General features: G+C 43.8%; 2 protein-coding genes across 17 annotated transcripts in view; one reads left to right on the top strand and one right to left on the bottom strand.

Moving 5' to 3' along the window:
* Positions 1-3,829, bottom strand: part of R3HDM2 (R3H domain containing 2) — a 147,513-nt gene extending 143,684 nt beyond the window's left edge. For all 16 annotated transcript variants that reach the window (XM_063076270.1, XM_063076268.1, XM_063076271.1 and 13 more), the window contains exon 1: positions 3,514-3,829. The gene's annotated coding sequence lies outside the window, so the exon portion shown is untranslated. The remainder of the gene's footprint in view (positions 1-3,513) is intronic.
* Positions 3,830-9,396: 5,567 nt separating this feature from the next.
* Positions 9,397-21,293, top strand: INHBC (inhibin subunit beta C). The gene is made up of 2 exons (XM_063115806.1): positions 9,397-9,709; positions 20,548-21,293. Exons 1-2 carry the CDS (start codon positions 9,397-9,399, stop codon positions 21,291-21,293), a joined length of 1,059 nt encoding a protein of 352 aa, XP_062971876.1.
* The last annotated feature ends 660 nt before the right edge of the window (positions 21,294-21,953 follow it).

Raw genomic sequence — 21,953 nt, 5'->3', positions numbered from 1 at the left:
TTAGAAATTATTCACAAAACGAAAACTACGAATATATTTCTGATGCTGTTGCTTATTTACACTAATAAGATCAGATCCAGATCCAGTCAGATGCATACCAGATCACCAATGCTTTCACACCCCATAAACTGTTCTCTCATAAACCTGGCAGCTTTCAACGTTCTGGCAAATGTTTAAGCCTTGGTTAAAAAAAAAAAAATTACAAATTTTAAAAATAAAAATAAAAAGTTTAAGCCTTAACTTTGCCACCAGCATTCCTACAAAGTGTTAAAAGCACACTTCACTCCCTCTGCCTTCCTAAACTGGAGAAAAGTAGCCAGGACTTCTCCAAAGAGAAATTTCATCCAGGCCACTCTAGCCAGAAGGTCAATGAAGGTAACAAATGCACCAACCAAGAATCTGAGAAAGGAAAAAATAAATGAGGAATAATCCACAGAACTCAGGGGCCTGCTCCTTTTATCCTCTAACTTAATATAGATTAATTTACTTGCTAAAAATGCCCCCAAAATGAATTTGTGATAAAAGGATCAAATGTTCTCTCCAGAACTGAACACCATCGTTAGAGTAAGCTACACATTCTTATATCTTTTGAGCTCAGCTGTCTATGTGAATGGAGTGTGGAGGCTCATGCATAAGGCCAGGATTATAAATAATAATATCTTCAGTCTACTGAAAAAGACAAAGTGGAACTATCTGGCTCAGCTCTCTGGGGCCAAAGACGTAAGGATGGTGATATTTGTGCTGGCAGAGATGTGAGCAAATCTCAAGGGAAGAGCCTGAAGTAAGGCTGGTCTGTGGCTCACTTGGGAGAGTGTGGTGCTGATAACACCAAGGCCACGGGTTCGGATCCCGTATAGGGATGGCCAGTTAGCTCACTGGGTGAGTGTGGTGCTGACAACACTAAGCCAAGGGTTAAGATCCCCTTACCGTGGGCCGGCCCATGGCTCACTCGGGAGAGTACAGTGCTGATAACACCAAGGCCACGGGTTCGGATCCTATACAGGGATGGACGGTTGGCTCACTGGCTGAGCATGGTGCTGACAACACCAAGCCAAGGGTTGCGATCCCCTTACCGGTTAGAGGAAAAAAAAAAAAAAAAAAAGAGCCTGAAGTAGGTGAAAATTCTAGCCACATAAGAACTGAGATAAGACCACCAACACCAAAAACCTTCACATTTCACCCTCCTCTCTGCTTTCAAAGTACTTTCATTCAATGACCTGAAAGCACAAAATCTTTGTCAAAAGAGAAACGTCCCAAGAACCAACAGAAAAAACATCTCAATGTCTTCCAACAAAGACAAAATCCTAGTGAAAACCCATCCCACAACTCCAAGGATGACCAATCATAACCAGAAATTCAAGAGAGAGTTCAAATATAAAAACTCTTATCAGCCTTCAAGATAGTCAACAGAGGGCCAACCCCATGGCTCACTCAGGAGAGTGCGGCGCTGGGAGCGCAGTGGTGCTCCTGTCGCGGGTTCGGATCCTATATAGGGATGGCCAGTGTGCTCACTGGCTGAGTGCAGTGCGGATGACACCAAACCAAGGGTTGCGATCCCCTTACTGGTCACCAAAAAAAAAAAAAAGAGTCAACAGAAAAAAAAAAAAAACTCTTTACCCATTGTCAATAAATTTGTTGAGGATTTTAAGCGCCAAGGGTACAGCAATTAACAAACAAAAATACCTGTCCTCCTGAAGCTTACTTTGTAATGGGGACAATAAAATACACAATATGTTATAGGTTGATAAGGGGTAAAGAGAAAAGTAAAGCACAGAAGTGGGACTGGGAGTTACATAAATGTAGGTGGGGGAGGGGCTTTGCCATTTAGATAACAGGGAAATGTCACTGTTAGAGTGACATTTGATTAAAGACCTGAAGAAGGTGAGGGGACAGACAGGCTATGCAGCTTTATAAAGGAAAGGTGATCCAGAAGACGGAACAAGTGCATGGTCCCTGAGGCAGAAGTGTGCCTGGTGTGCTCAAGAACAGCCAGGGGGCCAGTGTGTATATTGGGCGGGAAAGGATGCTACAGATTTAGGGCCTTTAGGTAATTACGAAGACTGATTTTATTCTAGAGGAGAAAGGAAGCTATCTTCTTTTCTTTTTTATTTTTTTTATTTTATTTATTTATTTATTTATTTTTAAAGATGACCGGTAAGGGGATCTTAACCCTTGACTTGGTGTTGTCAGCACCACGCTCAGCCAGTGAGCAAACCAGCCATCCGTATATGGGATCCGAACCCGGGGCCTTGGTGTTATCAGCACCGCACTCTCCCGAGTGAGCCACGGGCCGGCCCTATCTTCTTTTCTGACTCCTTTCCAGGCACAGTATTTTTATTAGGCAAATTTTTAAAAATTTGTTTTAAATTGTGAAGCTCTACAGATCACGTAGCAGATGCAAAGACAACTGGAACTGCAACTATGAAATTTAACTTTCGCTGACAAAGTTCATTACACCTGCAAGAAAGGTTCTCTTTTCTCTCAACCCTATAGAGAACAGCAACAGTGGAAGAAAATACGACTAAAAGTAAACTGAATTAACCTAACCTACCACTTTCCACCACTGTTTAAACTTTTTGTCTTGATACCCCAGGCTCCAAAAAGGGGGGCGAGGGGTGGGTGATACTGGAGAAAGAAAACGAAAAAAATGTATTACATAGAAGTGCCACAAACTACTGATTAAGTGCCAATTTGACAATAAAATGTACAATAAAATGCTAGGAATCTGTGACATTCCTGAAGTGGAACCTGTCACCTCCCTCCTCCCCATAGTCTCCACACTGCCTACCAACATCAGACAGGAAGGACTCAAGCTTCTCGATTTTAGTTAAATCTATTAGAAAAGATCATACACAAAGACATTCATCCAACTGGGATCTGAATTTAAATTTTCCCACTTTACTTGGTTTTAACGAAGCTCTGGGGCTGTTATTCGGTCATTTCTCATCATTATCCAAGAACAATTCACTTTTGAGCAGATATTCTCTGGAGTTACTGGGCTAATGGTCACGAAAGCTGAAAAATGTTTGCTCTCTGGGGAACCGAATCAAGAAGAGTTTTCAAGGGCTTAAGAGTGAGTTATGAGCTTAGTGTAGGCCCAACATTTAAGCTCCAGAAACATCTCCTTGTACGTGCGTATTCAAATCCCTGTCCCTGTAATAAACTCGGACACCAACAGAATTTGAAACACTCCAACAGTTCTCGGTCTCCTTTTTCCTGGGCTCGAAAGAAAACACATGGATCTAGTCACCCCCAAGTACTACAAGGGCGCAACAGTTTTTAGGTCCCACTGCACAGGCCACAGGTGGCGCCAGTTCCCCCGCCCTCCGCCCCGCGCCCCACGCTTCTCGCCTGCGCTCCCCACGCACACTTGGGGCGTCTCCGGCCTTGGGGAGGTCCTTCCCGGGGGCCTGTGGCCCTGACCCCCGGCAGCTCCGACGTGGGGAACCCCGGCCGTGGGGCCTCCGCCCGCCCGCCACGCCCCCTCCCCATTTGGCCAGGAGGTGGCCTCACCTCACACGGGCCGTAGCGGGGAGGGCGCCCGCGTCTCCGCCCTCCGCCCGGGCCCACGGCCGCTCGACTGCGGCTCGGCCCCGACGGCCAGCGGCGGCGCGCTTATGGGGGCGGGCTCTTCTCCGCGGGTCTTTCCCTGGGGCCCAGGGCAGGGAAGCCGGGGGGGCAGGGGAGGGGAAAGGGGCTTGGGAAGGAGGGGGGAGAGGGGAAGAAAAAGGGGAACCAAACCCGGAAAGGGAGAAAAGGGGGGAGGGGGAAAATCAGAAGGGGAAGAAAGGTCCGGAGGCCGCCCCCCGCTGCGGCCTGCGCGCTACGTCACCACGTCCGACGTAATCTTCACCGCGCCCTGCGCTGCGCGCGTCCCTGCTTCCTGTGCGCGCCTCTCTACGCCTGCAGATACCCACCACCTACCGCACGCAACCTATGTGTCGCTCCGCCAATCCAGGTCCACGGAGATCCTTAGTTCACCTTAAACCCATCAAGCCTGTCAGATGGAACCAACCTAGATTTAAATATAATGCTAATAATGATACCTGTAAAGTAATTTCAGTTTACAGAGCACTTTCAAAACAGCCTTTCATATAGGACAGTAACTCCTGCGCCCAAAAGAGCATATACTCAAAAAATATTAGTTGTACAAATGAATAAAGATAGTTCTACAAGTAAATGCCTATTTTACAGATTAAAAAAATGAATTAGGAAGAACTCAGCCTAATGTATTAAAACCACATTCTTATCATCACTCCTTCTCTGAGATATAGCTCTTTTTCTTAAAAGTCATCTTAAATTTCTAACCTCACCTATTCTGTACATTCCGGGCAGAATCAATCTAGCTGTTGACTGTGTATTTGGATAGTTTACTGACCAACGCCCTAAAAGAAGCAGCGCAGTCTTAAACTGACAGAATTTGGCCATTAAATATTTACCATGTGACAGTAACTGCAATAGGTTAAAAAAAAATCAATAATTGTAGTACTATGTAAGTGCTATAATAGAGAGGTTTCAATGTGCTATGGAAACACAAGGAGAAATTAGTTCTTAGAGATAAAAGGGATTACAGCTGAAGTTTCAGCTAACCTTGAGGAATATAAATGGGAGTTCACTAGAGAGGTAAGAATGGAGATTTCAGAAAACTCATAGAGGTATGAAATCCATCTTTCCTTTGCAGATCAGCAAGTTCCAGATTTTTAAGTTGGGGGCAGGAGGCAGTGATGGCCAGGAGGAAATAATAGCTAATATTTATATTACACATGTACAATATAGTATAATAGCATTCTACATCTATTAGTTCTATTTAATCCTGAAAACAATAGGTTCTATTGTTATACCTGTTTAAGAGATGAGCACAGTAATTCAACCCAAGTCCCAGATCTTGAACTGAGGCAGTTCACCTTCAGAGCCTGCTTTTAGACACTACACTATTAGAAATGTAACTGGAAAGGGTAGATATAAAAGGACCTTATGTGCCATGATACAGAGTGAAACAGTCTGAAGTTTTTCTGGGACAAGTGCAAAAACTGAAGAACATCTAAGGCAGAAATAGTGAGATATCTCACCCTGAGAGGATCCCTCCTCTGCTTTTCCCCGCTTTGCTTGTCTCTTACTCCCTATCTGCCAGCTTCACAAGGAGAAGAGGAGCAGCTGAAGTCATCCTAGGAGTTGAAGGGTTCTGGGAATTACTTACTTTAGTTAAGACATGAAATAAATAGCAATGTAACCACCTCCCCCAAACTTAAGATAAAGTTATCCAAGTGAGACAAGAGGTGCTCAGTCCACAAGGGATCAGGTTTCAGGCCACTTCTCTGAGTTTCAGGCTACTCACCTGAGTCTCAAACCTTCCCTAGGACTCAAGCCCCTCCTCTGGGTCCTGAGCTACTGTCCCTTGTGGCACCTATTTTCAGTACCAGCAGGTGAAGACTAAGACCACGGGAGGCAGACTGGTGTAATCTTGGTAGCTGAGCATGCTTGATAAAAAGTTTATCCCTTGAATGATCTCTCACTGGAGGCGCTAGAGAGCACCTAGAATATTCTAAGTGTATTCGGTGCATGTGGTGGAATTTGACCAAGGAGTGTGCTCCAAAGAGATCAACTGAGCACATGCAAGGCTGTGTAACATAACCTGTTACATAACTGGGAACCACCCCCTCAGTTGAATATTCATTAGATAATGTGAATATGTAGAGATAGCCAAGTTATAGAAGTTGAATCCAGGAAGAAGGTGGGGCTATTGCTCACTCTGGAGCCAGCCTGCACTTTGTAGAGTGCGTATTTCTTACTTTTGTATTAAACTTGCTGCGGCTGCTGCTGAGTCTCTGGAACTAGGCTGCACTTTCCCTTTGAAGTCTGTCTGTATTTCTTATTCCTTACATTAAATCTGTTTTAATATAAGGAATAAGAAATAAGTCACTTTCTACTGTGACTCTGCTGTTGAATTCTTTCCTGTGGCAGAGTCAAGAACGTGGTAGAGGACAGGGTGAGTTGAGGTCAGCCATTGGATATAGATCATCTCCTCCAGTATCACAAGAATGCAATTAGGAATACTAAATTGTTAGAGATAAAATCACTGGAGTGAGGGGGCGTGGTGAGTGGCTGCTAATGGGTACAGGGTTTCTTTTTGAGGTGATAAAAATGTTTTTAAATTAGATAGTGGTGATGGTTGTACAACTTTGTGAATAAACTAAAAACCACTGAATTGCACATTCTTTTTTTTTTTTTTTTTGTATAGGATCCAAACCCTTGACCTTGGTGTTACAAGGTGGTACTCTAACCAGGTGAGCGAATCTGCTAGCCTAAAGTTACTATTTTAAAAATAAATAAATAGGCTGGCCAGTTAGTTCGGTTGGTTAGAGCATGGTGCTGATAATAACTTCAAGGTCCAGGGTTCGATCCCTGTACCATCCAGCTTCCAAAAATAAATAAATGAATTTATACTAGAGACTAATAAGTTCATTTACTTTTTTTGTTGTTGGCAGTTGGCCAGTACAAGGATCCATACACTGACCTAATAAATTTTCTATTATTGTAGCCCTAAAAAAACCAAAATAAAATAAAATCAGCTCCTGTAGAAGACAGCTAAGAGACTGTGATAAACAAAAATTCAACCCAGGTGATTTGTAACCTCTTTTAACAGCCTAAACAGAAGTGACTTCATTTTGTTAAACCTTTGAATTTGAAAACTTGTTCTGTCTTGTAACCCAAACCACATAGCCTGCAGCTAATTGCCAGAACACAATGACTCTTGCTCTCACATTGTACACAAATAATTAGAGAAAAATTATTAACTCAGATGGCCATTCTTTTCTAGCTTACTAACTCTGATCTAATTTGAGAATAACAGGAACTGAATTCATGGCAAATGAAGTATGATGCTGGTCAACTCTCACCTGAGAAGTTCCTTGATGATTATCTGAAACACTCAAGCATGTCTGCATGTCCCCACTTGGTCACCATGAATCAGCTTTCTACCACAGACTCCTAAGAAACCTTTTGGCAAACCTGGGAGAGGCAGAGATGGTCTTTGAGACATAAGCCCACCATTTCCCCAGGATGCAGCCTTCCTGATTAAAGGCTATCTTTCTTTACAACTCTTATCTCTAGATTATTGGCTATTGAGCATCCAGCGAAGGGACCTTTGGGATCTCGGTAACATTCTGATTACAGCCTGGATTGTAACATTTATTAATTCAATAAATATATTTTAAACACCTGTATTATATACTAGGCACTGTGCACAATGCTAGGAATATAATGGTAAGCGTCAGAGATGACTTGCTAAGTGACTGCACTACAGATGGTGATTAGGGGCATGTCATCTGGGAAAGAAGCCTTCAGAAGGGCAAATATTAGCAGGGTTTCTTCAGCACATGTAGAAGTGAGGGTGCTCTGGCCCACAAACAAACCTATGTGTCAGGAATAATAATAAACTTGTATTAAGCACTTACTATGTGCCAGCCACTGTTGTAAGTGCTTTATAAAATTATTTCTCACAACTCTAATGAGATATTTATTATAGATCTATAATTTCATACATAGAATCCTTAGTGCTAGACATGTTTCAGAATTCAGAAAATTTCAAGTTTTAGAAAGGTAGAATAGTACATATACTGTATATTATGTAATACCCCCAGGAGTAGCATCCCATAATCAAATAATATTTCTTTTTTTGTTTTTTAAAACATGACCGGTAAGGGGATCTTAACCCTTGACTTGGTGTTGTCAGCACCACGCTCTCCCAAGTGAGCTAACCGGCCATCCCTGTATAGGATCCAAACCCATGGCTTTGGTGTTATCAGCACCGCACTCTCCCCTGTGAGTCATGGGCCGGCCCCAGCAGGATGTTTTATTTTTATTTTATTTTATTTTATTTTATTTTTTTAAAAAGATGACCGGTAAGGGGATCTTAACCCTTGACTTGGTGTTGTCAGCACCACGCTCACCCAGTGAGCTAACTGGCCATCCCTATATGGGATCCGAACCCGTGGTCTTGGTGTTATCAGCACCGCACTCTCCAGAGTGAGCCACGGGCCGGCCCCAAGGATGTTTTTAAAAGACCATGTAAAACCTAACCTCACTTCCATTTAGGTCAGATTTAGCCACCATTTGTTATCCCAAAAATTTATAGATTACAGGGTTTTTGGATTTTGAAATTGTGGATAATCATTTTTCTCATTTCTCCAATGAAGCAAATTCTCTTGCTTCATTGGTAAGTAACTTACCCAGAGTCACACAGGAAGAGACAGGATTTTAACCAGGGCCATCTGACTTAAAAGCCTATGCTTTTAACTCCTATGCTTTTTATTTTTATTTTTTATTATTATTATTTTTTTTCTTCTTAAAAGATGACCGGTAAGGGGATCTTAACCCTTGATTTGGTGTTGTCAGCACCACACTCACCCAATGAGCTAACCGGCCATCCCTATATGGGATCCGAACTCACGGCCTTGGTGTTGTCAGCACCACACTCTCCCGAGTGAGCCACGGGCCGGCCCTGATTCCTATGCTTTTTAAACTCCACCCTCCACTCCTGCCAGGTAAATCCCTGCTGTGGAAACAGAGGCCTTTCCCCGTAGATCCACTGCTCAGGACCTCTGAGGGAGAGAGCTAGGATTTCTGGGAAATCTCAAAACTTCTTTTCCTAGGCAGACCAAACCCCAAAGGGTGAGCAAATCTAGATCTCAAGCCCCTTCCCCACCTTCAAACTTCCCTCAGAGGACACTGAAGACTTGGCTAGAACACTTCCCCTCCCCTCCCTTAGCCTTCAGACTGGATGGTTTTGAGCAGCCCTGGACAAAACCCAATGAGGACTAACAAAGAAGGTTGGATTGAGAGCCTCAGGGAGGTAGGATGGAAGGGGTGAGTGGCTTGGAGAAACACCAGACCACCAGAGGAAGAATGCACCTCTCAATTAACCTGCTTAACAGTGACCCAAAGTACCCTGCCAATGATCCCTTCTTGTTTGAGAGTCGCCCTTTAACACTCTCTTAAGACCCCTGATCTCTCCCTTTTCCCTCAGGCTTCCCAGCAAGGCCAGTGATCTGAGGAGAAATTTTAACTCTAACCTTTGTCCCCAGGCCTGGCAGCTCACATGGGTTAACAACTGTCTCCCAACATTGGCCCAGGGACATTTCTTTCTCCAAACAAACCAACCTCTCCTCACATCCCCCACTCTGTGCTTTCACTGACTATGCATTGGCAGGTTCTGCCAAATTCTACCTGTAACTGGCTTCACTTTTTAAGTCATGTTTGGCTGCTCTGTCCTCTGCAACAAGGAGTCGTGCCAGCTGGACACACAATTCTTCTGGGGCCCTGGTGGCCAGCACAGAGGTGAAATCACAGCTGTGGAGACCCCAGGTTTGTGTCACTCGAGGAGGGCCTCCCCAGGCAATGACCTCCTTATTGTTCCTGGCCTTTCTATTCCTGGCTGCAGCCACAGTGGCCACTCCCAGAGCTGGCGATCGGTGTCCGGCATGTGGGGGACCTGTTTTGGACCTGGAAAGCCAGCGGGAACTGCTTCTTGACCTGGCCAAGAGAAGCATCTTGGACAAGCTGCACCTCAGCCAGCGCCCAACACTGAGCCGGCCTGTGTCCAAAGCTGCTCTGAGGACTGCACTGCAGCAACTCCATGGGCCCCCACAGGAGGCACTTCTGGAGGACAACAGGGGACAGGAATATGAGGTCATCAGCTTTGCCAAGACAGGTGCGTTCCTGGTCTGTAGTTCTTCCCAAAAATCTGACCTCTCAAGGAAAGAAAGTTTCTTCACCAACCTCACCCCCGATTCCCTCCCCAAAACCATCCAACTCCTGCCTCCCACAGCCTGTAATCTCCTAATTCTAGGCTCCCCACCACCCTCCCCAGACTCCCTCTGGTGGCTCAGACCTGACCAATGGGCAGCTGGCAAGTTGGTAAATTTCACCTCTTTGGAGACTGCTAGCCCTCATCTCCTCTCTCTGCAGGACCTAAAAACTTTTACGGGTTGTAGTGTCAGCCCATTCACTTTATGGGCCTGGATCCAGGGGATGGGAGCTGTGGCGTCTGTCCTTTCTCTGGCCCCAGGATTCAACCCCTCTACTGCCCCTTCCTCCAGATGCCTCATTTGGGTAAAAGGAGAAAAAGTAAAACACTGAGACTACGATACTTCTCCATACCTCAGGTCCCCATATACATCAGGGTCCTCATATCAGAACAGCACCAAAGGAGACTCAGAAAGAAGGACAAAGGATAAAGGATGAGGAGAAGAGAGAGTTACAGAGGGGGAGTAGTTGGAGAATTTAGTGGGCAGCTGGAGAGAAGATCAGGAATTCTGAGAGAAGGCCTTAGAAACAAAATGCAGACCAAGGCTTCTGCAAGCTCTTTTTTAGGTCTAGTAGACTCTTTCCATTCCTGGCCCCAGTCCTCTGGTTAGTGTCTACTGCCCTCCCCCTTCAAGATCAAGCATAAACGCTGAAGCCAGATAGCTTGGGCTTAGATTCTTGCTCAGCCATTTATTAGCTGTGTGACCTGGGTTGTTAATAGTCAATTTTCTCATTTGTAAAATTAGGATAATGAGAGGACAGTTGGAGAATTAAACAGGCTAATCCAGGTGAAATCCTTAAAATGCTAAAATGAGAGGGAGCAGGAAATAAAAGAGACAGCTCCAGCCCATGAGCATATTATAGTGAGGGACCTCCTCTCTGTAACTTCACCTGGAGAAAGGACCAAGGCAGCTCTCTGAGGTCTCTTTTATTAAAGCACAAATCCCATTCATGAGGGTGCCACCCTCATGACCTAATTATCTCCCAAAGACCCCACCTCCTAATACCATCACATTGAGGTTCGGATTTCAACATACGAATTTTGAGGGGACACAAACATTCAGTCCATAACAGCCTGTCTCCATGAAGCCTCTTATCATTTGGTAGTCTAGCTCAAATTTCTTTAAAGCATGGTGGCTAGATATCAAGAGGACAATTTTAATGTGTAAGTGACTGTTAAGTTTCTGTATGCACCTTGCTTGCTAATGTCCCATTAACAAAACAAGTTACTGTGGCTAAGTCCAGAATCAGTGTGGGATGGAACTAGACAAAAACATGAAAACCAGGAGGGATTATTCATTGGGGGCTACTAATATAATAATCAATTATGGTCTGCTCTCTGGCCCCTTATAATTCATGTCCTTCCCACATGCAAAATACAATCACCCCCTCCCAACCCCTTTCAAATTTTCATCCCAAATGGCATCAGGATCGGGTTTGAAGTCAAGAGTCTCATCATCTGAATCAGGTGCAAATATAGGTGAAGCTGCTCTGGTACATTTCTTCAGGTGCAGGAACCCTTTGTGGTATCCTAGAGCTGGCTCATACCAGCTCATGAGAGCTGATTGTAAATATCTTCTCCCAACTCCATGTTCAGTGACATCGGTGAAATCAGCTATGGTGGGAGAATTTATACTACAGAAATTGGCAAACACTACAGAGCTTTTAAATTTTTTTCCCTGAAGACCCGTTGTTAAACATTTACCAGCACACCACTGCCTGTGTCCTAAAAGTACAAGTTATCTGCCTCCCACATACCTAACATACAATGCTGAGACAAAAGCAGGATAACCATAATAGACACTCCTGTTCAAAATGGGAGATGGGGGAGTGGAAGATACAGAGCAGTCACTGATCCATAATAGTTCTGATATCCAGCCAGGTATATATCTCCGTTCACCCCAAATCCAGAATTCCCTTGGTTAGGGCTTGGTTCTGCTCCCTGGTAGGATTTTCCTACTGCTCACCACTGCTGTCCTGGGCTTCTAGGTCTATGCTCTTAGCCCTTGGCTCTCTAGCTTCTGAGTTGCCTTACTTTTTAAATAGGAAATGACCTGTGTCTGTGGTTGAGTGGTTTTCTCAGCCTGCTTCCTGCCCAATGAAGTTGTGAGCTAAGATGTCTTTTCAGTTTGAGTTGTCTCTATCCCTTTTAGTTAAAACTGGTGCTGCTTTCACTATTAAAATTCTCTTTAACACTCTGTGAGCTTTCTAAATAATAAATTGTAGTCTACTCATTTAGACAGAATGCATCCCATTCTGTCAAGACAGAGTCATCTTTAGGCTGTAAGTCAGTGTTGTGGGACAACACCGTTAAAATTCTTAGAAGCCCTTTTGTCTAGTTGAGAGGGTCTACAGAACATTACCTTAAATTTTAGATCTTGACAAGATGTTAGATCTAAACAAAGGGTTTGACAGCTGAGCCTTTATTTATTTTGATCTTCATTCTGAGGCTATGTTTTGTGGCAGTACCCTGAATTTGATTTTTGCCCTTAGGTCATTTCTTACTTTGAAAGCCTTTCACAAAAACAAGATGGTTGTTTCTAGCAAATCCTTTTAGAAACATTTCTCTAAGGGCTGGCCTGTGGCTCACTTGGGAGAATGTGCTGCTAACACCAAGGCCACCGGTTCGGATCCCTGTACAGGGATGGCCGGTTAGCTCACTTGGGAGAGCGTGGTGCTGACAACACCAAGTCAAGGGTTAAGATCCCCTTACCGGTCATCTTTAAAAAAAAGAAAAAGAAAAGAAACATTTTCTCTAAATTCTGCTTGAAAACTGAACAGCTTCTTATTTAGCTCATCTCTCCTAAAATACCTTATCATAGACAGCTAAAATAAACTGGCATTTTCAGCATTCTTCCTGGAAATATCTTTATCTAAAATTTATAATTTTGTTAGATGTCTTTTCTGGTTTCCAAGTTAACACTGGTGATAGCCAGTACATAACACTGGCTCCCCTTTCTCCAGCTTCCAATAACAATTTTCTCACTGCTCTTCTGCCTTCACTAACAGTTTCTTCCCTATCCTTCTAACCTCTGCCTGTCACTTAGTCCCAATGACAGTACTTCATATTTTAGATTTTTGTTATGGCAGCACCCCTACTTCTGGTACTAATTTCTGTTTCAGCTGTTTATTAATTTAACAAACCAGCCCAAGACATAGAGGCTTTAAAGAACAAAGTCATTACTTTTCATGATTTTGTGATTTGGCTGGGCTTATCTAGACAGTTCTACTCCACATGGTGTAGCTGAGGTCATTTACGCAATTGCATTCAACCAGAAGCTCAGATGGGACTAGACCATCTAAGATAGTCTCTGATCATCCAAAGTCTCTTTCCACACAGCTTCTCATCATTTAGTAGTCTAACCCAAGTTGTTTTAAAGCATTGTGGCCAAAGAAATACTGCATGATCTCGCTCATGTGCAATCTAAAAAAGTTAATCTCATAGAAGTAGAGAATAGGATGGTTAGCAGAGGCTGAGGTGGTTAGGACTTGGGGAGATGATTAGATGTTGATCAAAAGATATACAGTGACAGTTACATAGAAGGAATAAATTCAAGAGATCTATTGTACAGCATGGTGATTATAGTAAGTGATGATGTATTGTAGTTTTTTTTTTTTTGATGTATTGTAGTTTTGAAAAATGGAAAGATAGTGGATGTTAAGTGTTCTCACCACAAAAATGATAGCTATGTAAGGTAATGCATTTGTTAATTAGCTAGATTTAACTATTCCACAATGCATATATACTTTATAACATCATGTTGTACACAATAACTACGTACAATTTTATCTATTCATATTTTTTTTAATTTAAAAGAAAAGAAAAAAATAAATAAAACCAAGTTGCCAGCTTCCAAGAGTACAAAGTCACAATATGTAAGTACTTATCAAGCTCCTGATTGTACCATGCTTTCTAATGTCTCACTGGCCAAATCAAGTCATATGGCCAAGCCCAGAACTGACATGGGAAGAGATGGCACAAAGTCATAAATATTGGGAAGTGCTGGTCATTGGGGAGCAACAATGTAGTGTTATAGTCTACCACAGCTCCTGCTTGTCATATGTCTACCTGCCATACCTGGAGTGACTTAAGAGGTTCTAACTGTAGGGTGCTTCGTAACCTAGCAAGAAAAAATTAGGTAGGCCAATCAGGCTCTTCTAGAAATTTGGAATTGGGACAATGGAAGGTCAGCTCACTTATGTAGGAGGAGCTGAGTAAAAGATCCTTTAAACTTAGGAGCTGGGGCTACAATTTTGGGACCTAAGGAAGCTGACAAGAAGGCAGAAGAAGTAGATCCACAGAGAGAAAAGAATGAAATAGACTTACACAGGCAGTCAGAGATGAGAGAGCTCATGTTGGCCCTGAGAGCTGTCAAGAGCAGCCTTATTCCTGACTTTCCAATTTACACAAAGCCTAGATGAATTTATTAATCACCTTTCATGCCCATACGTGTATCATTTGCATTCTCATGATAAAGCACCCTTTATTTGAAAAAAGAAAAATAAGGGTAGATAAGGTCAGATCATAACAGACATTTAACTGCTTCTGAAACAAGTTTGGATTTTTTTCACCATTAATGTTTCTGTTTTTCGGTTTTTGGTGGCTGGCCAATATGGGATCTGAACCCTTGACCTTGGTGTTATAACACCATGCTCTAAACTACTCAGCTAACCAACCAGTCCCTGCCATTAATGTTTTTGAGACTACAAATTTTACGATATAGCCAAGTTTTTGGAAGATAATATTGGTGTAAAAGAAGAATTAAAAAATGAAAGCCCATTCAACAAATGTTTATTAAGTGCCTACTTTGTACCAAGTACTAGGAGGATGACAGTGAACCATACAGGCACAATCTCTACCTTCATGGAGCTTACGTTCTAGCTGGAGGGAGGGTGATGGAGTTTGGATGTATTGTCCTCCCAGAACTCATGTAGAAATTTGATCCCCAGTGTGGCAGTTTGAGTTATGGGGGCAGATCCCTCATGAATGTTCTCCCTGGGGGCGGGGGGCCTGAGTGAGTTCTGGCTCTATTAGTTCCTGTGAGAGCTCTCTCTCTCTCTCTCTCTCTCTCTCTCTTTTGTTTCCTCTCTCCATGTGATCTGCTTGTACCCACTGGCTGCCTGCCGCGTTCCACCGTGAGTAGAAGCAGCCTAAGGCCGTAGCAGATGCAGTTGTCCCAGAATTGTAAGACAAATAAACCTCTGTTCTTTATAAATTACCCAGTCTCAGGTATTCCTGTTATAGCAACACAAAAGGGACTAATACAGAGGGGGAAGGTATAGCAGAGTGCATAGTAAACAAATGAACAAAGAACCAAGATAATTACAGAGAGTGATGTGGCTATAAACACAGTTAAGCAGGATGATGTATTAGAGAGATGGAGGTAGAGTTGAAGGCTACTTTAGGTAAGCTAGTCAAGGAAGCCCCTCCGGGGAGGAGATATTTGAACTGAATGCGAAAAAGGAACCAGTCATTCAAAGATCTTGGAAAGATATTGCAGGCAAAGAAAATAACAAGTGCAAAGGCCATGAAATGTGTCCATGGTTGGTGAATTCAAGGAATAGAAAAAGGCCAGTATACGTAGAGTGTAGTAACTAAATGGCAGAACACCTAATCACACAAGTTTTCTATGTTAAGGAGTTAAGATTTTATCCAAATAGCAATGGGAAGCATTTGAGGGGTTTTAAGCTGAGGAGATAAAGCTGATCCAATGAGTGTAATAAGAAGATCCCTCCGGCTGATATTTGGAGAATGGTTTGGAGGGCAAGAATGGATAATTTACGGGCTGGCCCGTGGCTCACTCCGGAGAGTACAGTGCTGATAACACCAAGGCCATGGGTTTGGATCCTATATAGGGATGGCGGGTTGGCTGACTGGCTGAGCGTGGTGCTGACAACACCAAGCCAAGGGTTGAGATCCTCTTACCGGTCATCTTAAAAAAAAAAAAAAAAAGAATGGAAAATTTAGGAAGCTATTGCTATAGTTCAAGAAAAAGATGATTGTGGGTTGGAACAATGTGTAGTAGAGGAGGTGGAGAGAAATTAAATTATATTATGAATTGGGAGTAGAATTGATAGATCTTTCAGATAATTTCAAAGTAGGGGATGAGGGCAATCAATGTTTTGCCTTAAGCAATGCATTTATGGGGAAGGAGAAGATTGGGGTTTGAATTGGGGGAATAAATCTAGAGTACTTCTATGAACATAAAAAAATTGAGATATCATATATCCAAGTGGAGTGTCAGATAGGCAGGTGGCTATACCAGCCTGGGACCAAGGGAGAGTTCAGGGCCAGAGATATGTATTTGGGAATCATCAGCATGTAGATGGAATTGAAAGCCATGGGAACTGAAGAGATCATTCTTGGAGTGAGCATAGACAGAGAAGAGAAGAGAGCTCAGGACCTCCAACATTTAGAAGTTGAGCAGAAGATGAGCTGTCAGCAAAGTAGACAAAGAAGGAGTGGCCAGTGCCATTAAAGCCAAGAGAAGGAAATATTTAAGAAGGAGGGAGTGGTTAACTGTGTCAAACACTGCTTAAAGGTCAAATAAGATGAATATAAAGAGATGGATTTGGCAATGTGGAAGGTGTTGATGATCTTGACAAGAACAATTTCAATAGAGTGGAGGGAGTAGAAACCCAATTAAGATGTTTCAATAGGGCAGGTCAGGGATGATAAGGGGAAATTGGGCTGTAGTGATGGGGATATAAAGAAATGCACAGATATTAGAATAATTTTGGTGAGGGACTGGATGTGATGAGGGAGGGAGGTGATCATAGGGTTTCTAGAGATGATAAGGGGGATGGTAGTGCCACCAATTCTACAGTCAAATGCTCTACCACTGAGCTATGCCCCTATGACAGTGCCACCAATTCTAAAAACAGAAACAGGGGTACCTAGGAAGGAAAAAAATGATTTTCAGGTTGGGACAAATTGATTTTAAGTGCTGGCAGGAAATTCACAACGCAAAATTAAGCAGTGAGAAATTTAGGCTTGAAGCTTGTTGATTCCCAAATCTATGTGCTCAGTCTAGATATGCAAAACGGCTTGCACCAGACATATGGATTTGGGAATTACCGACATAAAGATTGTGTTGGCTGACCATGAGTATGGACAAGAGCTCCCCTCAGTGTAGAGTAAAAGGAAATGAAGGTCAAACACAGAGAACTCCTGCATTGAAGGGTCAGAGAAAAAAAAAAAAATCCAGCAAACAAAACAAAGCAAAACCTAAGAAGAATCATAAGAGAGTTGTGATGGGAGCCAAGAGAGAAAAGATTTTCAAGAAGGAAAGGGTGGTCAACAATGCTTTCTGGGGCCAGCCCGTGGCTCACTCAGGAGAGTGTGGTGCTGATAAAACCAAGGCCATGGGTTCGGATCCCGTATAGGGATGGTTGGTTAGCTCAATGGGTGAGCATGGTGCTGACAACACCAAGTCAAGGGTTAAGATCCCCTTACCAGTCATCTTTAAAAATAAACAAACAAACAAACAACAACAACAACAAAAACCAGTGCTTTCTTAGTTTGTTTTGTAATGCTATAACTGAATACCACAGTCTGGGTAATTTATTATGAACAGAAATTTATTAGCTTATAGTTCTGAAGGCTGGGAAGTTCAAGATCAAGGGGCTAGCATCTGAGTAGGGCTTTCTTGCTGCGTTATCCCATGGTGGAAGGGCAGGGGAGGCACAAATTCATCCTTTTATAAGGAACTCAGTCCCAAAATGAGGGTATTAAAAGGGCATTAATCCATTAATGAGGATGGTCCCCCCATAGCCCAAACACCTCCCATTAGGCTCCCCCTCCCAAAACCACTGCATTGGATATCAAATTTCCAACACATGAGATTTGGGGGACATATTCAAACCATAGAATTCCACCATGGTCCCCTAAATTTATGTCCTTCTCACATGCAAAATACATTAACTCCAACCCAATAGCCCCAGAGTTATAACTCATTCCAGCACCAACTCAAAAGTCTAGGGTCTCTAAAAGGTAATTAAAAAAAAAGTGCATAGTCTCATATAAATGTGACACGAGGGGCTGGCTGGTTAGCTCAATTGGTTACAGCATCAGACTCCTGCACTGACCAGCTGCCAAAAAAAAAAAAAAAACTATTCTAAATTAGATATGGGTGGACTCAAGGCAGGATTTTTTTTTTTTTTTTAAAAGATGACTGGTAAGGGGATCTTAACCCTTGACTTGGTGTTGTCAGCACCGTGCTCTATCACGTGAGCTAACCAGCCATCCCTATATAGGGATCCAAAGCCATGGCCTTGGTGTTAGCAGCACCACACTCTCCCAAGTGAATCATGGGTCGGCCCTAAGGCAGGATTCATCCTGAGGCAAATTCCCCTCCAGCTGACACTATGAAATGAAACAAGTCATCTACTTCCAAAATACAATGGTGGAATAGGCATAGGATAAACATTTCCATTCCAAAAATGAGCAAAGAAAAGAAGAAAAGAAGAAATGAGCAAAGAAAAGAAGAAAAGTCTAAAAGCCAACAGCGTGAACAATATTAAATCTTAAGACTCAAAAATAATCTTTGATTATGTGCCCACCTTCTGAACACATTAGGATGGGAATCGGGCCCCCAAGGCTCAACTCATGCAGCATCTCTCTCAGGCTGGAGTCTTGTGCATGCAGTTCTCCCATGCTGATGCTGCATACTGGTAACCCTATAATTCTGGGGTCTCAGAGCTGACCCCACCCCCACAGGCTGCACTGGGCCTAGTAGAGACTCTGTGGTGACTCCAATTCTATAGTTCTGCTGGGCATTGCCCTAGTAGGGGTCTCTGTGGTGGCTTCACCCCTGAGACAAACTTATGCCTGGGCCCCCAGGCTGTTCAATACATCCTTTGAAATCTAGCTGGAGGACACCATGGCCCCACAGCCCAAGCACTCTGTGTGCCTGCAGAATTAGCACCATATGGGACAGCCAGAGCTTACTGCTTGTACCATCCAGAGTGGCAGCCTGAGCTGCACAAGAGCCTTCTTGAGCCACAGCTGGGGCAGCTAAGGAGCATTGCACTAGAATGCAGGAAGCAGAGTACCAAGGCAGCCCTAGGCAGCAAGCCTATGAAGGGCACCCTGGGCCTATCCCCTAAAACCATTCTGCCTTCATAGAGTTCTGGGCCTGTGATGGGAGAAGGTAGCCTCAAAGATCTCTGAAATGCCTTTGGGATCATTCTCTCATTGTCTTGATGAGTAACAACTGACTTCCATTTATTTATTCATACTAATCTCCTTCTCAAATGATCACTTGCCCATACCCTTGGTTTTCTCTCCTGAACACTCCTTTTTATTCTTTATGTGTCCAGGTTAGGGATTTTACAAATGTCTACATTTTGCTTTTCTACAGTTTGCTTTTCTTTCAATTATAAATGCCATCTTCAATCATTTCTTTCCTCTCTCATTTTACTGTATGCATTTATAAGAAGAGCCATGCAGCTCCTTCAATATTATGCTTAGAAATTTCTCTGTGGGCCGGCCTGTGGCTCACTCGGGAGAGTGTGGTGCTGATAACACCAAGGCCACGGGTTTAGATCCCATATAGGGATGGCCAGTTGGCTCACTGGGTGAGCATGGTGCTGACAACAGCAAGTCAAGGGTTAAGATCCCCTTACCAGTCATCTTTAAAAAAAAAGAAAAGAAATTTCTTCTGCTAGATATTCTACTTCATCACTCCTAAATTCTGCTTTCCATAAAGCCCCGGATACAATTCAACCAGTTCTTTGACACTTTGCAAAAAGGGTGACTTTTAATCCAGTTTCTTTCTTTTTTTTTTTTTTTTTTTATCCAATATAAAGATGACCGGTAAGGGGATCTTAACCCTTGACTTCGTGTTGTCAGCACCATGCTCTCCCAAGTGAGCTAACCAGCCATCCCTATATAGGATCCGAAACCACAGACTTGGTGTTATCAGCACTGCACTCTCCTGAGTGAGCCATGGGCCAGCCCTTTACTCCTGTTTCCAATAAGAATTTCTCATTTCCAACTGAGACTTCATGAGAATTGCCTTTACCATCCATATTACTACCAACATTCTCATCACAACCATTTAAATATTCTCCAAGAAGTTTCAGATTTTCCCTACAGCTCTCCTCTTCTTATGAGCCTTCACCAGAATTGCCCTTAATACTCTGTTCATGGCAATCTAGGTTTTTTTCTATCCTGCTCCTCCAAATTCTTCCAGCCTCTACCCATTAACTGGTTCCAAAGGTGCTTCCACATTTTCAGATATTTTTTATAGCAGCACCGCACTCTTGGTACCAATTTTCTGTGCTCATTCATTCTGTGCTACTATAAAAGATTACCATAGGCTGGGTAATTTATAATGAACAGAAAGTTATTAGCTTGTAGTTCTGGAGGCTTGGAAGTCTGAGACTGAGGATCTGTATCTTGTGAGGGCCTTCTGGCTACGTTATTCCAAGGAGGAAGGACAAAGGGAGGGCAAGAGGTGGAGGGCTGAACTCATCCTTTTATAAGAAACTCACTTTTATGATAAAGGCATTAGTCCATTAATGAGGGCTGTCCCCCCATGACCCAAACATCTCCCATTAGGCCCCACCTCCCAACACTACTGCATTGGGGATCAAATTTCCAACACATGAACTTTGAGGGACATGTTCACACTATAGCAAATGCCAAGTGCTATCAAGAGTTCAACTATGCTGAGAATAGAGAAGTGGTAGAATTAACACTCAGAAAGCCACTATGACTGGGGCTTCTTGTGTCCACAGGCCTCTCCAACATCAACCAGACTCGTCTTGATTTTCACTTCTCCTCTGATAGAACTGCTGGTGGCATGGAGGTCCAGCAGGCCAGCCTCATGTTCTTTGTGCAGCTCCCTCCCAATATCACCTGGACTTTGAAAATAAGGGTGTTTGTGCTAGACTCACATGATACCAACCTCACCTTGACTACTCAGCACCTGCTGGAGGTAGGTGCCAGTGGCTGGCACCAGCTCCTCCTGGGGCCTGAAGCTCAGGCTGCCTGCAGTCAGGGGCACCTGACCCTGGAACTGGTACTTGAAGGTGAGGTAGCCCAGAGCTCAGTCATCTTGGGTGGGGCTGCCCATAGTCCTTTCATTGTAGCCCAGGTGAGAGCTGGAGGCAAGCACCGGGTTCGACGACGAGGCATCAACTGCCAGGGAGGGTCCAGGATGTGCTGTCGACAAGAGTTCTTTGTGGACTTCCGTGAGATTGGCTGGCACGACTGGATCATCCAGCCTGAGGGCTATGCAATGAATTTCTGCGCAGGGCAGTGCCCACTACATGTGGCAGGCATGCCTGGCATTGCTGCCTCTTTTCACACTGCAGTGCTCAATCTGCTCAAGGCCAACACAGCTGCAGGTACCACGGGAGGGGGCTCATGCTGTGTGCCCACAGGCCGGCGCCCCCTGTCTCTGCTCTACTATGACAGGGACAGCAACATTGTCAAGACTGATATACCTGACATGGTGGTGGAGGCCTGTGGGTGCAGTTAGTCTACGTGTAGTATAGGCAGCCGGAGGGGTGGGAAAACATGCTCTCATAGAAGTGCCCTTCCTTGAGAGGAAGGAATAACCCATTACTGCTTCTATCCAGAATGTGTACTCCTTTTTTCTGGGCAACTTATGGAAATTATCCCACCTTTAACTTGAAGAGATCTTCATCCAAGGAGAGTCACTGTACCATCTTTATGACCACCAGCCTCTTTCCTAGGGCATAGTCCATCCAGCTAGCCCCACATGTTCAACCCCCACTCCAGGGACTCTGATCCACCTCAAACTATGAGCAATGCCATCTGGTTTCCAGGCAAAGACAACTTTAGCTTGCCTTTAATCGACCTCATAGTCCACTATGCCCATTCCACTTGATGGTCCCCACTCCAGGAAGAACTGTCCCAGCACCTTCCCCTGATTTTTATAGATCTCCAGAGATCCCCTCCCTTGGGTTCACCAAAGATTAGATCTCTATTCTCTGTCTTGAGCCCCTTTCCTTCTTACTTGCCCAGGTGGGCTGCTAATGCTCTCTCTGCATACCTTCATCTATTCTTTGTCCTTTTCTGCCCTGCTCTATGCCCTTGGTGGCTGACTCCCTTAGCTCCATCAGCAGAGCTACATGGCCCTCTGGCTTCCTCTGGGTTTGACTAAGGGGAGACATGG

This window comes from Cynocephalus volans, chromosome 12, assembly GCF_027409185.1.
Source record: "Cynocephalus volans isolate mCynVol1 chromosome 12, mCynVol1.pri, whole genome shotgun sequence".
In the NCBI taxonomy this organism is placed as follows: domain Eukaryota; kingdom Metazoa; phylum Chordata; class Mammalia; order Dermoptera; family Cynocephalidae; genus Cynocephalus; species Cynocephalus volans.
Note: the sequence above shows the minus strand (reverse complement) of the source record. Positions and strands in the feature narration are given on the sequence as shown.